The sequence below is a fragment of the Lagopus muta genome, chromosome 6 (genome assembly GCF_023343835.1).
Source record: "Lagopus muta isolate bLagMut1 chromosome 6, bLagMut1 primary, whole genome shotgun sequence".
Taxonomy (NCBI): domain Eukaryota; kingdom Metazoa; phylum Chordata; class Aves; order Galliformes; family Phasianidae; genus Lagopus; species Lagopus muta.
In genome coordinates, this window is record NC_064438.1 from 31,291,188 (window position 1) to 31,308,186 (window position 16,999).

At 35.3% G+C, this 16,999-nt stretch overlaps 1 protein-coding gene across 3 annotated transcripts in view; it reads right to left on the bottom strand.

The window, feature by feature from the left end:
- Nucleotides 1-16,999, bottom strand: part of CDIN1 (CDAN1 interacting nuclease 1) — a 114,118-nt gene that overhangs the window by 17,166 nt on the left and 79,953 nt on the right. Inside the window, exon 11 of one of the 3 annotated variants that reach the window (XM_048949474.1) lies at nt 10,672-11,989. The exons of the other annotated variants lie outside the window; for them this stretch is intronic. Within the exon in view, the coding sequence (XP_048805431.1) occupies nt 11,947-11,989 (43 nt within the window). The 3' untranslated portion in view covers nt 10,672-11,946. Of the gene's footprint in view, nt 1-10,671; nt 11,990-16,999 lie in introns of those variants that run through there. 3 annotated transcript variants of the gene reach the window in all.

The window sequence follows — 16,999 nt, forward strand, 5'->3', positions numbered from 1 at the left end:
ACACAGCTATTGGAATGAGAAGGCACAGTGTTCCTGGTGGGGAATTTCTACCTGCAAAACAACCTCTTGCCAAAGGTAACTGTGACAGGCAACCTGCCTAGTCATGCAGGACCTGTCACAGCCAACAAACCTGCCTGCAGTAAAAATGGCTGAATAGGGATGAATGTTTTTGCTTACAAATAGAGATTAATTTAACAGTAAAACTGAACAAAGTAATAACAGCCGAATCAAATGTGGCAGCCAAAAAAAATTTTATGCACACACTTTATTACCATTCTTAAGTTCATGTTTGCATAGCTAGTGAATTTATGCTTCAGCATGTCTAAAACTGAGTTACAGAGACATACACAGCGGTAATTTTCTTTACAGTGATCTACCAACTGGATGAGTAAAAAGAGAGGGCAACCATTCAGAAAACAAGCAGCATACATTCAGCTCTTTAGTCTTCCCTGTCTAGTCTCATATGCAACAGAAATATTTACTGCACCCTAAAACTTCCAGAATTCAAACTCTGAAGAAAGAACCATGTCCACCTACTTCCAGGTTCTGCATCTAACAGGAATCCTTTTCATATAATGTGCTTTCAGAATATTTAAGCAGCAACAACAACAACAAAAAAATAAATACAAGAAATAGGAGAAGAAAAAAAGAATATACAGACACAGAAATTTGTGAAGAAAAAAAATGCAGAGAGATGCATGAAGCAGAAGGGTAGTATGGAACATTATACAGTAGTTAGGATAAGGGGGAAATGGTTTTAAACTAAAGGAAGGGAGGTTTAGACTAGATGTCAGGGGAGTTTTTTTCCCCCCACCGTGTGAGGTGCTGGAACAGGTTGCTCAGAGAGGTTATGGATACAACATCCCTGGCAGCATTTAAGGCCAGGTTGGATAGGGCCTTGGGCAATCTGATCCAGTATGTCAGCAACCCTGCGTGGAGCAGGGGAGTTGGAACCTGATGGTCCTTGAGGTCCCCTTCAACCCAAGCCTTCTGTAATTCTATGAATAGTTAAAATAAAAATCCCCAAAGCATTATGTTAGAAAAATAATTAAGCCACAGATCTCATTCAGCACTAACTGGCACTTGCTAACAAACTGTTAATGAAGGCTATCAATAAAGAAGCAGATGCTAAGCAACAGCACTTAAGTGTTTGCCCACTTCCAAAAATAAAAATTGTATAAAGTTATAAAAGGAGCAAGCCACCATCTTTTCTTACTTTGTACATAGGACTAAGTGGAATGTTATCTATTCTTAGAATTTTTCCATAAAACAAATTCAACACAGGTGTATTTTAATGCAAAGCTCTTAATTTACAATAAATATTTTAAATTTTAACCTTACAGTACTTTTGAAATCTGTTTGTAATTTGCAAAGTACAGTGCTTTGAGATGAATCTGAAAAAAATTCAGCAAGTAATAGTACTTACAGGTAAATGAAATAGAAAGCTTTAACCATTTACATATTATTGTCATCCTAGTTGAATAAGTTTAAGAGTAAATAATTTTAAGATACTGCCAGAAAGGTAACATTGGTAGTTTAGCTTTTCTAATGACTAGAAAACAGTCTATGAATTGTAAAATAGAATGGCAAATTTTTAATATTAATTAGAAGTGAAAAGTAAACTTGATTATTTGGTGGCATTTCTGACTTTTTACTTTATGTTAAACTGTCACAAAATACTTTTTTTTTTTTTTTTTTTTTTTGCTTACTTGAAGAGCACTTATTACAGTGCTACCTTTAGAATAAGCAAATGGTAAGCATCTGGCTCTCAAGAATAATCTTATGGGAAATGTGTATTGTGTTTACTGTTATTTGATGATGAAATGTCAACAGACTGAAATATTTCTATAATAAATTATTCCATTCAATAAAGGCATCAATAGATTGCCTGGTTTTAAAATACAATTTCACTATAATGCATTGAAAGAAATAGCACTAATGTAAAAGCCCTGCCATGTGCATTAGTCCCTATAAACCACAGTCCCCTAGCCCCTTGCTTTAGTGTACTTCTGAAAAACCCACAACTACAAGGAAATTCAGAGATTGGAATAAAAATCCTCACTTACCACTTTTCGCCTAGGTATCACATTTTATTCTCTGCATTAAAGAAAATGTAATTCAGAATCTCCTAAAAATTCTTAAAAATACTGCCTAATGTTAAGGACAAGCATACCTACCCATAGACTATAGGAAATGATTTACATATGTGGACTTTTTCCCCCCTCCAAAATATGGGGCCAAAATGGGTTAGATTATTTTACTGAAATATAAAGAAATATTGAATCATGAGTTGCAGGCAGTGGACTGCATGCTAGGGATCTTCCAAATACACATGAAAAAAATCTGCCATCTCATAAAAATGTTTTGCTTGTTAAAACAAAGCAAGTCAACCACAGGATGCAATGTGAAAAACTAAGATGGTCAGCAGGATCACAAAGAAATGTAGAAAAAAGTTCAGAACGTAGAAAAAGATTTAAATGAACATAAAATTACACTTATTTAGATACACAGGTCACTCCAAAAGTAACACCTCATACTATTTTTTCATGGAACTACACCTGATGCGAGGAGCACAATAACACTATTTGATAAAACAAATTCGCAGCTACAAAAATTATTTATTTTCATTAGCTACAAACAAAAACCTGCTTGCTGTGCTTGTAAAAATCTGCATCAGTGGAGGTGACCACTGTTTCACAGCTGCTATGACAGAATCACTGCTAGAAAAATGTTGCTCATACATGTCATCTTTAATTAGTCTGAACAGTCACAAGTCAGAAGGTGCCAAATCTGGACTATGCAGGGAGTGTGGTAAGACAGACTAGCCAAGTTTTGGCAACATGCTTAATAGTCTTGAGAATGGTAAGGAGCCTGGTGCTATCATGTTGGAAGAGAAAGGTAGCCTTCTTCTGTGACCTGACTATTGAAATTTGAGCCTTCAGCTTAGTCAGCATCACAATGTAGCAGTCAGAGCTGATGGTTTGTTTGGGTTCCAGGACATCCAGATGGATCACCCCTTTCCACATCCCAAAAGACAATTCATATCACTTTACCCATTGAAGGCTGCATCTTGAACTTTTTCTTCCATGGGGAATTCACATGGTGCCCCTCCAGGACTGCCTGTAGACACCAGCTCACAGTGGTGATACCACACCTTGTCACCAGTAATGATGCCACCTTGGGAACTGTCACCTTCAGCCTTCAATATGACAAATTTGCATATGGTGTTCTTCCTGCCCCTGTGTGAGAATTCATGGCACCCACCTGACACAGACTTTGTGACAATCCGATCTTTCCATCATTGTTTCCACTGAATTGAAGCTGATATTCAGCTCCATACACAGTTTCCTGGTCATAATCCACTGATCCATGTGGTTGAGTTGATCAAGACACTCTCCATTTCATGGTCTGACTACTCTGCATGGCAGTTCTGGAACATGGCTTGTCTTTCCTATTGCTGTTGCCACTGCTGAAATATACCACTCACCACCTCTGTGCTCACATCCACTGTTTGGTCTCCATAAACATTCATGCTTCTTTCACACTTCCATTTTGACAGACTGCTCCTCTGCTGCCATCTGTCACATGGCAACAAAGTGTAACAATATTGTTGGGAAGTTCAGTCTCTACTTCCATCCCATCAACATCTGCCTATGATGTCATGGGCCAACATAATAAAATAGGAGGCACAACTTTCAGAATACCCCCTGTATATTATCTCATTTAATATTTCTGTTATTTTTGCCCTGGCTTTTAAGCATTCCAACCAAGTCATGCTTCCCTTACGTGAACGGAAGGTAAACAGATGTGCTGGAATCTCTCCTGACACTTAAGCATCTCACAGTGGTATATTTTAATTTCTGGCACACATTATGATTTGTGCTTAATGGATCCTCTGTTCTTATGCCATTTTGTTATAATCAGCATATATTTTAGTCATTGATCAGCAACTCCATTTGTCTTTCATATCATAATTTGACATCAATACAAGAAACAGGATGAGATGCAAACAAAATGATATAGAATTCCTAAATAATAGTCGATCATGAATTACATTTGCAGAGTGTGTATTGTCAGTTCCAGATTTAACAGGTAATAAGTACCTCTTTGTACTGAACTTCCAGAAATTCAATGGAAGTAAAAAGAAAGCAGCTTCCGGAGTAAAAACAAAAACACAACAAAACCAACCACAGTTACAAGTTGCTAATCACATCTAAGGATTATTGGTCTTTCTTACTAAGAAGTCATAGATGGAAATCAGTTAACTCTTTGTAGTCACTGTTATCAAAGATTTGATGATCTCAGGTAGATGTCTAGTGAACCATGATTCTTCTATGAAGACCTCTAAGTCCTCTAACTGAAATGCACCGAGCATGTTCCCAGGAAATTACTCTCCCAGTAGTTCCCAAAGAAATGTTTTGGCATAAATGAATTTTTCTCCAGTACATTCTGATGAAGCTTTTCAGATTTTTAAGTACTTGCTTATCTTTGTTAATACAGTCAGGTACACCCATATCTACTGGGCTCTGCTTTAATGGCTGAAAGTTTGTCTTGTCAGCAGAAAATGTTAAACAACCGAAAAAGAAAAAAAAAACAACCAGTATTAAAGCCTTGTTTGTGGAAAAGAAACTGCTAATATGTTTTAAGATCACTAGAGATTCAAGGCTAGAAGAAATATAAGAAATACAGTACAAAAACCCACAGCACAGATGTGGAAAAAAGCCAAAGCCAAAACCAAAAAGCCAAAATGTAGAAAAAACCAAAAACCAAGAACCCCATGTGATGTAAGCTTCATATTATCAACTACACATGAAAGATTTTTAGACAGACAACTTTAATCTAATATTTATTTTGTACTCCACTGTCCTGTGGACAGTGTTAAAGTTGTTTATAAATTTTATGTGAAAAGATTCCTTGGGAATAAGCTCAGAGATAAAGCTAACCTGATGATTTATACTATTGCTGCGGAAACATAAAAAAGGGACACAGTTATACATATACAAATATATATTCATGTGTATGTATGTATAGGAGGTTGGTTTCCCTATTCTAAATTTATCTCGGTCGTTTTTCTCCCCCTTTATGATGAGGCAAACATAGAAAGAGTTGTGAGTAACTCCGCAACCATCTGTGCAATACCTCTGGCCCTTTAACCAGAGGAAACATGTTTTTTTTTTTTTTTTTTTTTTCCTGAAATAAACAGTAAATATTTATTAAATTTATTATTTTTATTTATTATTTTATTTTTATTATTATTAACATTTATTATATTGATTAAGGTAAGGTATAGGATAGATAGGAATCTGCCTTTCTCATAGCAAAGTGTCACTATTTTAAAATTACATTTTTATGAGATTTATTTGAATTCTGTGTGGGCAAATCTTTTCTTTTTAGAATTTCTTTGGGACACCAATACATAAAAAAAAAAAAATTAACATATTTGTTTTGGAGTATTATGTTATTTCAATTTTCTTTTTGTAAACCAAAAGGACTGTACAACTTATCTGCAGCAGAGTCGATTCCACATGTACAAAATCAACACAAATATCTTAGTACAACTTTTACTGCAAGTCAGACTACATTTAGCAAGACACTGCTCTCAAAAAGGAAAGCTGTGTATTTTCTGTAACCTTAAATAATTTTAAGAAAAAATAAGGAAAGCACTATTAAAACATATTTTAATAACAAATGTATATTTTTTGAAAAAAAGTAAGCTTTATACTTTTCATACACAGACTAGAGTTCACTTCAAAATTGTTAGATTTTTGCTTTCAAATTCTTTTCCAAAATAAGTGAACCTGCTAGCTCCTTATCAATGAGTATAGACATTTTTTGCATGCTATTGCTATCCTTAAGCTTAAATAGCTTTCTGCTAGATGTTTAACCCTTTGATGAACCTACAGAAAACATGCATATCATCTGCTCATATTTAACTCATCTTACATTGGGAGAAAACACACATGATGTATGGCAGACTATTTTTTCTTCTCTGCTGAAAGTGACTGAGTACCTGAAGTGCTTGATTTGGAGGATAACACATTAGTTGCTCTAGAGAGCAAAATATAAGCCAGCTCAGAATCATTAAATCATCTACATTCATACAGTTTTAGTAAAAATTCACCCTAGGACAAGCCCAGCTTGAGGCCTCATAGGCATATTCATCTGGTCTGACAGGATAGATTAGCAATTGAAGTAGTTGAGATATGAAATATTCCACAATATTATTTCTGAAAGTTCCACAACATTTTTCTGATACATTCCACAGTATCATTACTTCTTATACTCCGATGTGGTTTTTAGAACATGAATGTTTTAGAATCAACAGATGTCTTCAGCTGGAATTAGGAGCGTGTCCACTGCCTTATTCCCATAAAATGAATGCAACTTTAAAACGCTGATGTATTAGTGTCATAAAATTGCAGATTTACTCTTACAGCTTTTTTTTTTTTTTTTTTTTTTTTTTTTTGCCCCCTACAGACAGGAACCTTTGTAATATAAGATATATAACATCTGACAAAGAAACAAAAAATAAAATAAGGAAGTTAACCAATACTAAGGGAAAGTGCTAAGCAACAACTCAAGAGTAACAAACATCAGTGTTTATGTAAGCATATTATTTAAACATTTTTTTTCCCCCAAAACAATAGAATACAATAAAAACAGTTAATTTATCTTGCTCTCTTGCAATATGTGAAAATGTTATCGTTGAGAAGCCAATGACTACTGTAGCATTTTTATTATCATTACACTTTGTGTTTTCAACTTAAAGTTGGTCCATCGAAAGCAATGAAGGTCCACCACTTCATATCAGCAACAGAATACTCTTGCAGACTTTAAACCCAGCTGTCACTATACTGTGGCTCATTTTTCATAAAACAAAAAGAATATTAATGAGTAGCACCCAGACTATTTCAGATTACCGCAATTCAGAGAGCTGCATGTTAATTTCACCAAGCACACCTTGACTAAAAGTAAACAAGTCATCTGTTTTACTTTTTACTTGTCATAATGTGATGGAAAGTACAGCAATAATAGCTGAATGGCACAATCCCAGACTACAGCAAATAAGCATGAACCCAAATGCAGCAGCCACGGACACAAAAACAAAGGAAGAAAACCTGCTTACCTTTACCTGCCTGAGGTACACAGGGATCTGCAGCAAGATACCCTCACCTCCACTGCGAACCCTTAAATGAAGTCTGGGGAGGGGTGGTTCCAGCTCTTCTGGTCACTCAGGTACATTGCATGCACCTGATGTCCCCTGCATTGGCCCTGTCTTCCTACCAAGTGCTCAATCTCTGTTTCAGGCCGTGACTTAGCATTTCCACTACACTTGTTAACAATAAAATAAACAAGTGAAAGGTATCAAATTGATTCTGTAGTCTGTAGTGAGGGGGAAATAAGTGGACCAAAGTCCAAACATTTTGTAAAGGACATGTAACTAAATTTTAGGAAAAAATATTTGCTTCAAGTAACACAACAGATCCAAAATAGTAGTTTTTTTGGAGTCATGTGGCTACATGAAAGGGTTAAGCAGGAAAATAAATTGTTGACATATGACTAGATAACATGAGACTTAATAATAAAAAATGCAAGTCTCTCTTCAGCTGTTTCTCTTCCAGATTAATGAAACTTTTATGTTGGTATTAAGTTGTGTCTTGATCTGTTCAGTTACTGATGTCAGGCTACCCCTTCCACTCCCAGATGTCAGAATTCAGCTCAGATGTTTTTTTTTTTTCCCTAGAAGAAAAATCCCAGTGTGCTTACACTGGGATGGAATAGAGTCTGCCACAGAACATCTGGGCTGGAGTTAGGGCATGGAGTTGCAGCGCCCAGACTGAAATCAGATGAAAATAGTCTGAAAATATTGCTTCTTCTCAAATTTTGGTTTTATGACATTGTAAGAGCATAAAGAGGAAACCGCCATCACCTTTCTTTTTTTTCCAGAAGACATCATTATTTTCTGATTTGTTAACAAACTGGGATTACAATCTAGAAACTATACAGTACATTTTCTACTTCACTTTCACATATTTGAGTCATTATTTACAGACAGCACATCAACACAGAAAGGAGGTAAGAATGTTGCCAATAATCAAAACGGAAATCTATTCCCAAACTAACTTTCTGTTTTATTTGGCCCCCATGCACTTGTAGAAATTCCTACTCCTGCTATCCAGAAGGTAATAAAAGACAGTAAGCATTCATACTGAATTTTTCATACTTCTTTTTAAGTAGGAGGAGCAGCAGAGATTATTCTAGCCCAGTGAAGGCACCCTCTGTTGCTGAGAGTGCAGTTTCAACAGACCATCTATAAACCAGGTCACACACATACGCCTTTTATTCTTGAACTGCTGCTGTTGTGCTTCTTGATTTGTAAGCAGGACAGAGCTTGATGCTAGGGTCCTAAGGAAATCTGTATCTAACATAGGCCTTTGCAGTAAAAAGTAACACGCGCGCAGTCAAAGGGCAGTAATTAGGTGCTGAGTCCCCAGCTGCTTGAGTGAAGTAACTGGCTGCCAGGAGTTACAAACTAAGCCAGAGTGCATAAAAGTTAGTTACTGCTGCTGCCAAATAGAAGCACTTTCAAGTAAAAGCAGTATGGAAAACCTTCTTGATTTAGGACTTAATGCTCCTATATCCACTTATTGACACTGTGCACCCTATTCCTCAACTAGAAAATGATATTTTACTTTTCTTTGTATTAGATTGTGGATACTCTGTTGTTAGGTCATGCCTTGTCACTGCTGCGATCTGTTTCATCCCCTCTGAGTTCAGAAGATCTTGATTGAGACCTGCTGTGACTACATCCCCGTTACTTGTCTCTCACGTGATATATCACTGGGAACTCTGTGTTGCTTGTGTAGAAATTGTACTGTCCTGGGTTTGCCATGGTCCTTGTATTTGATTCTCTGTCTACTGTTTTCTTATAGCAAAATCTGCAACTCTTGCAATTAATCTGCAAATTCAGGATTATTTTAGCTCTCTGGTGACAGTACTTCCTGCACTCTTTTTGTAATGCCCGCACTTGTAACAAACTCAAACAAACCACAATCATGTAAACACTACATTTTATATCCTGTTAGCCAGCTAAAAGGTAGAAAATGCTTGCACTAAACTTTTAAGGGTATGGAGCCAACACCTTGGAACAATAACATCCTCATTAAAAAATAAGGTATATCAAAACTCTCAAGTTAAAAGGTTAAGTGTTAGTCCCTGTGTAGTTGATAAATGTTGAGCTAAACTAATCAATGGTTTTAAGAAGCAGTGCCATCAGCTGGCTGCCCTGACCTGTGCTTCTAGTTTTTACAAACGTAAGATTTAAGAAAGATGTCAACACCAGGCCTCTGACCTAGTATGGACCTTGTTCATGCCAGCCTGGTGTTCTGCTAAACAGACTGAGAACTTTCAGCTCAAATCAGTAACATGTGCGCTTCACTAATATAACACATGGCCTGGAAATTAAAATGAAACATGATTGAGTGCCTTTGGATATTTTAACAGCTAAGAATGCAGCTAGGAAAAAAAAAAAAAAAGTTGTTTCTGTGTTTTGTTTGGGGAGGGGGAAGGATAAATTCAATTGTTTTGTTTTTCTTCAAAAATCTGGGGAAAACAAAAAATCAATTAATTATTTCATGGATGCTAACTTAGGGCAAATAACAGGTATGTTTCTTTATGATGTGTGCCACTTATTAGATAAGTAGGTTTTACTGCTTTTAATTGAGCTAAGTTAAAACTAATTAGAAGGTAGTTAAAATACAATCTAAATACAATAAAATGAATAAAACCAGCCGGTGGCATTTTGCTCATCAATAATATTCCTTATGCAATTGGTTATTTCCAGTATGTCATATGTTGATTATTTCCAATTAGAATACAAAGCTTTGCCAGTTGCTGGAATGACAGTTTATCCCTACATGCAGGAATGGGAACAGACTTTCCACATGTGCCACCATTTAACCAGTTTCATTCATTTTATGCCATCTTTTACTGATACTCATGATTCTTACATATGACTCTAGACATCACATATGAATTTGGACTTCCTATAAACCAAAATACACCTATCTTTGTAATTACGGATGGACAGGTATACAGTAAAACCCACAGACATAGGGATTCAGTTACTAGATACAAGTAGCATCTCAGGTCAGTGCTGAGATTTTATATTTGATAGTGGAACAGTGATGCCTTTAGGACAGAAGCAGATTTTTTTATATAGTAAGGGGGAAAATTATATGAAAAAAATGCTATTTTATACTTAGTAATAACGGTAAATGCTTCTACATGCATACTTTTCCATCTCTATTAGCCATGAAATAGTTAGCTAACTGGTGATTTTGGTATATCTATGCTTAGGGCTTGTTTCTGTAGTTTTTAGACTTACACAAAAACTTGAACAGGAAAAAACTGCCAAAGACAACAAGATTACAGAAATTAAACAGAGGAAATATCTTTCACTAAACAGGCATTCAAGTATGAAACATGCTAAATTGACCTCCATCACCTATTGCATGTCCAAACAGAAAAACTAACTTTTGTTGTTGGTGGTTTTCTTCCCTTGCATTTGGAAGATGCTTTTTTTTTACAGTGTCACTGTCCATTAATTTCACAATAGACCTATTTCTTTTTCAGAGAAGGAAAGAAAATATTGGAAAAACAAATGAAAGTTATCATATTTACTGGAATAGATGGTTGAAAGAATATTAAGACTACATAATGGGCAAGTGCAGTTCACATAATTTGAATTTATTTTGCAGTTAAAATTGTTAGTGAAAACATAAGAGTATTATATACATACATAACTTTATCATGTCTGCTCCTTCTCTGTGTAAAGCTACTTATATTTCAACCTACAAGGTGTTCCAATTTATACCTGCTAATGACACAGGCAATGACTGTTTTCTTGTAATAAACTAAAGTAAACATAGCAGGGACTTAGTTGGCATTTCACAGTATAAAAGGTATTAAACATATTTCTTCATATAAGGGAGCTCTGCATTTAAGATTATGGTACTGTAGTTCTGCAAAAACATTTTCTTATTGGCTCTGAACTTAAAAAAAAATGTAGCCATCATATCTATAATCTTTTATTATTCACTGAAATTTCATTAATTCTAAGCGATGGACATAGAAGACGGAAAGGATTTTATATTTGCAGAATGCTCAATATTTAGGCAAATGCAGAATTACAACATAAATATTCCCTAAATTTGTGGCATTACCTGCTGAAATAGAAATATGATTGATACAAACAGACTTACTCGCAATTTTGGTGTAAGTGATTCTATTTTGCCCTTCTTTCTACATTTACAAAATGCAGGCACTGAGACAGTTGTTGGCCATATTGGTTCTACTTCTGTCAGATTTAGAAAGAAATTAAAAAAACATATTTTCACTAATTCCTGCATATCTCTAAATGAAAAAAAAAAGAAAAAGAAGTGAAGCTTTATATGAGTTCTGCACTGATTTCATATCAAATTTTAGTATATAGTAACAGTAGACCTATGCAACATTATATTGTGACAATATTTATGAAAAAGGTATAATTACACAGCAGTACAGAAACATGGCAAGTATTCAAAGGTCTAGTAATGGAAAACAGTCCCATTAGATGCAAAATATTGAGGTATCTATTTAACACTTCTCAGAGTTTACTCAACTTTTTCCTTTTTACAAATGTACATAGATTCAATTTTATTGATGAATAAAATTATTGAATTTAAGTTGCTACAAAAAATTATTCAATTTAGTCTATATGCAATTATAAAGACTATCTTGGCTCTTTTTTAGGCTTGTTTTTATTTTTAAGTCTTTTTTTCTTTTAAATAAACAAACAGCAGGATTAATCCTCTTAGAAGGAAATATTCTTCCATTTCCTCAAGCAGAACTAGATTGTCCTCATTCCTCCCAAAACAGACTTCTTGCCACAAGGCACAACTTCTGTCAAAGCTCTGATATCTTCTGCAATAAATAAAGTAGGCATTTGCTTTGGAAAAAAAAAAAAAAAAACCTAATTAAAAAAAAACGAAAAAACCCCCAACTTCTTGAAGACCTGTACTACGTGTGATAAAAAAACCTCAAATACCTCCTAAATCAAGCTTAATAACAAAATCTCTTAATGAAAGAAAGATGTTAGAGTTGTTATGAAGGTCTATTTCCAACCAGCATAACTAGAAGACTGAGGTATCTCTCCTACATTGTGAAGCAACTTCTCAAACTCAATGTCATTGAAATACTACCTATTTAAAAGCACTTTAAAAATAAGATACATTAGCCACATTTTTTTCCAAAGAAAGCCATTTTCCTAAACATTGAACAGTTTATTTTGATTTCTTCATCTTCCTTTATGGTGTCATTCTTTTCAATGAAGTTATTGATTCTCAAACAAAATGGAAATGGTCACAAAATGGAAAAGGTTATAGCAACAAATTATGTTTTAACTACTGGAAAAATACAGATTTCAAACAGAATAGTAAGCTTTAAGATAACATCTAGCATTTGCACAGTATGCATTAGAATGATTGTGGGCTATATCTGTCTTTCTGCTGCCAGGTATGAATTTGTCCATATTTTGCTACAAACTTATTACATGCCTACCATATTTATATTTGCTCTTTATGAGTAATTTTGCATTTAGTAGTTAATCAAATTTTTAAAAAATTTAAATATTTCAAGGAAGGAAGGAATAAATGTAGTTGAAATTTCAACCATTCGGATGCCACTATCGACTTCAGCAGGAGTCATACAGCTGGAGCACACATAGCAAGGAATGAAAATTGACTATATCAGCTTCTTGATTTGATCAAAGTCTAGATAATAATATTTAAGCATTAAATTTAAAGCACATTAGGGTATATGGAAGTAGGGAGGGAGGAAAAGGAGGTGATAAAAAAACATCACTCTCAGATTTCTTGGAAAGCTGAAATGAGATAGGATGAACTAATAAGGTCAGTGGAAGTATTAAAGGCAATTACTAGCAATGAACTATTACATGAATGAACAATGGTGAAGCAAACTACTATGACAGTTGCACCAAAAAGCCTGAAGGAGCAGATTCTGCCCCACTCACAGCCACATGATTCCACCAGCAATGAAGGAAGAGTACAGACAAGATAGCACATCCTAGCAATTCTTGGTCTCGACCCTGAGCCTGTAATGCTCCAAAGAGACTTAAATGTGAATATCCCAAAAGCCCTTTTTCAGGCAAAAAAGAGGAAGCTTATACATTATTCAAGGAGAAGAGACCTTGGTGCCACTTCACCATGTGCTGATAAGACCTTTAATTCTCCTGGAGAAACATTAGAAAACCATCAGTAGAGTATATGGCAAACTTACATGAACATGTGCAAGATGTGCAAACAATAAAGAAGATTCGGGTATAGATATACTGTGTTTAAATGATAACTTCACATGCTTTTTATTTGTTTGTTTTTGTTTTGTTTCCTTGTTTTTTCAGAGAAAGAACACTACATTTATAACACCTGACTCAATGGCTCATCTTGCAGAAAGACAAGCTCCTTCAATTTACCAATGTATTTCCTGGAAAAAAACACCACACTGAATTTTTCCAGTATTGGGAATCAAGGTCGCAGATCTTGGCTGGCCTAAATTAAGATTCCTTCAAACCTGACTGATGTGACTCACAGAGCAAGAGCATAACTCTGAAAAAAAAAATGAGGAAAGGGTGATTGATGGGAGTGGTGTGGGGGAGTGGGATTCATATAAACAAAGCAGTATTACTTTTTAAGTATGGCACAAGAAAGCTTCTATTCTATGACCTCTTTGTAAGAAAAAAACTGTGCTAAACATTCAAATGACTGAGAAGGGGAGGAAAAAATGTTTATGTAACTAAATTTAGTAAGATCAGGTCAAGAAATGTGTTGGTTGTGCAATGAGACATCTTGAAGCGCTTACCCAAAAAGCTAGAATCCTCATGGTTCACAAACAAACAGCTGCTGCATTAGTTTTAAGAATTGGTAAAATGAAGAAATCAGACAATTAGTAAAACATTAAAATGAAAATATTTAATCCTACTTTCTAAGGATTCAAAACAATCACTGCCAAAAACAACAAGCTGATACTTCTAAGTAAATGTGTGCTCAATCCATAAACACTTTTAAAGTATTCAGGAGTCTGTGTCAGGAATTCAGAAGGCAGAGTGCAATACTGAACTGATGCTTTAATCATATATTGACTTTTTATCTCAATGCAAATAAACAGGTAAGAACTAGATTAAATCAAAACAAAACAAAAAAACCCCAGCAGACTCTTGAAGCCACAGATAAAAAGAACTATCAGTGGGATACAGAGCTGGTATTTAATTCTGGAAGGTTGTTGTTTATTTTTTCTTTGAAAAAAGTACATCATCTTCAGAACATCATCTTCAGCTGAGCACTCAAAAACATCACAGATTCTCCTTCTGTGTAAATTGTTCAGAGTGTCTCAATAGGTGTCATAATTGTAGGATTGGAATATATTTCATTAGCAAGCAAAAGGAAAAGAAACTTAGGAAATTCTAATTATGTATGGTAGGGTGAAAGGCTAGGAATGGGGAGTTAAGTTCTATTAGTTTTGTCCAGGACAGATACAGTACATTACTTACCCATATAAAGGGTGCAGGCCAAAATCATAAAGAACCTGTTAACACTGCTAGCTTGTAATGGATGCAATCACACCATTACTATCTAAATTTTTGTTTATTTTTCAATAGATTGGTGTCTGCACATCATGCTGTCTTACACTGCCGCTCCTCTGTAACCTTAACCATTATTCCTACTGTGTAAAGTGAAGCACAAATTTAAGGTGACAAAGCACCAGTTGGCTGATGTGAAGTATGCTACGAAAGCGGAAACCTCTGAAAGCTTCACAGCCATTATGAAATAACTGACCTATATGAAACTGCTACCATGGTTCACAAATTTATTGTCAGGTTCCAGCCTCTAGCTGTTCTCTGATTGTTCTAAATACTTGACAAACTGAAGCCTTTTCACTTTCCGTTGAAATTGCCTCATCTCCCTGTCAGAGCGCCATGGGGGACTCCATTACTTTTCTGACTTCTTTCCCCTACTGACAAGTCATTTAGCTGGCTTCTTGTTGTGAAGGCTGTCCATGTCAAATTAGCCAGGGCCCCTATTGTCCTTATTACCACTCGAAAAGCCATCATGAGTAATGCTACGGGGTCCCTCAGTTGTCATCATTTGTCAGAAAGAAAGGGAGTGTGGTTACATATAGCTGACAGGTAATTTCAGTGTCTACAATTACCCCAATTAGTCTTGTCATAAACAATTCGATAAATGCACACCAATACAAACAGATAAACACACCAAGGTTTCTCACTATTAATGTCATGTAATGGATAAATCAGTGATATAATGCTATATTTTATTTATTTCTTTAAACTATCCTCAGCTGCAAGCTGGCAGTTGCTACCTGGTCAGCACAAATTGTACTATCTACTTTCATTAGCTCATCACAGCAAGAGAATATGAAAGGCTGTGACAAAATTCATTTAGAGAGAGCATGAAAGAGCAGATTGCCTAAAGCTGGTGTTATAACAGAGATAAAACAAAGGTTTTCTTTTTTCAGTTCAGTGCTGCAATGAGCTGTAAAGAAGACTATTTTGTCCTTAAAAACAAACATAAAACATGAGAGAGACAGAAGAGAAAGCAATGAAATATATTCCTTCTGAAATTAAAAATACTTGCCTCGCACCATATTCCCAGTTCAGGTGGGTCTTCTAACAATATACATAATAAAAGTCTGATTTTCAGAGGGAGTCATAGTATTAACCAGTGTTTCCACTGGTGGTTTCTAGCTTTTTTTTTTTTTCTTTTTTTTTTCAGATAGACCTTGCCACACTATACAGTTCCTAAAATAGCTGCTAAATATTCCACATAATGTACAGCATAATTCCTGCTGTTCCTACCTAAGAATTATTTGATAACGGATTTAATAATTTAAACTCACTGGATAGTTGGTAGCACTGTGTTGAAGTCTTTCTAGGCATGGAATATTGATAGTATTGACTGCTGATCTAAAACATCAGGTAGACTTGTTATAAACACAACACTGAAAGGGGTGGCTTTAATAACATCCATACATCCATATTAAACACTGAATTATGAATTGCTAAGCTTATCTTTGTGATCCATGTAAATAAACACTGAAATCTTGACATCTCTAGAGTCCACAGCACCCTGTCTGTTTGCTGACCGCAGGCTTAAGTGATGGCTGGAAAACTGAACACAGACATGTTGTTGTAGGAAATTGCTTTTGGCAACTATTTGTTCAAACTCAAGATTTTTTTTAAACCAACACTAAGAACCCACCAGAAAACAGGACAGGTCTCCCTAATGAGTAATCTATTTTAGCACAGTCTTGTCTAGGCATGACAGTTTACTGAGAGGCTTGAAAAACTCGTAATTACCAGTGTTACAGGGCAATTAATGTATATTACACTGCACTACTCATGGCAGCAACTGTCATTTTCTCAATAAAAATGAGTACTCTTCAGCTAAAGGTGACATTAATTGGGACTTTAATGACTATGCAGAGGAGCTGAAGCCAAATATGAACAAAACAGCGATTCAATGAGCGACTTCAGAAACGAGAAAATTGTACTAAAATGAGATTAATTGCTGTTTAGAAAAAGGAAAGAACCTAAAAAGCTATTAAATTGCAGGGTTTGGGTGCCCGGGTGATGGTTGTGATGTTAATCTTGCATTCTCACAGCAGGCAAATATTCACTAAATTCAGAGCCTTTTGACAGCAGGAAAAATCATGTATGCTTAACTTCAATCCATCAAAAATATATTTCAGCTTTTATCAGTGTTCTAAATACTTCTGCAATTTCAAAAATTACTGCTCCATTCCTTGGCTGTCATCATGCAAATGCGAACACTGTCAATATTGCTATGAAAAATTCCCTGGCTTCAAAAGGCCTACTTCGGTGATAAAGAAAGAAAAACGTGAAGATTAGAATTGCAAAACACACACT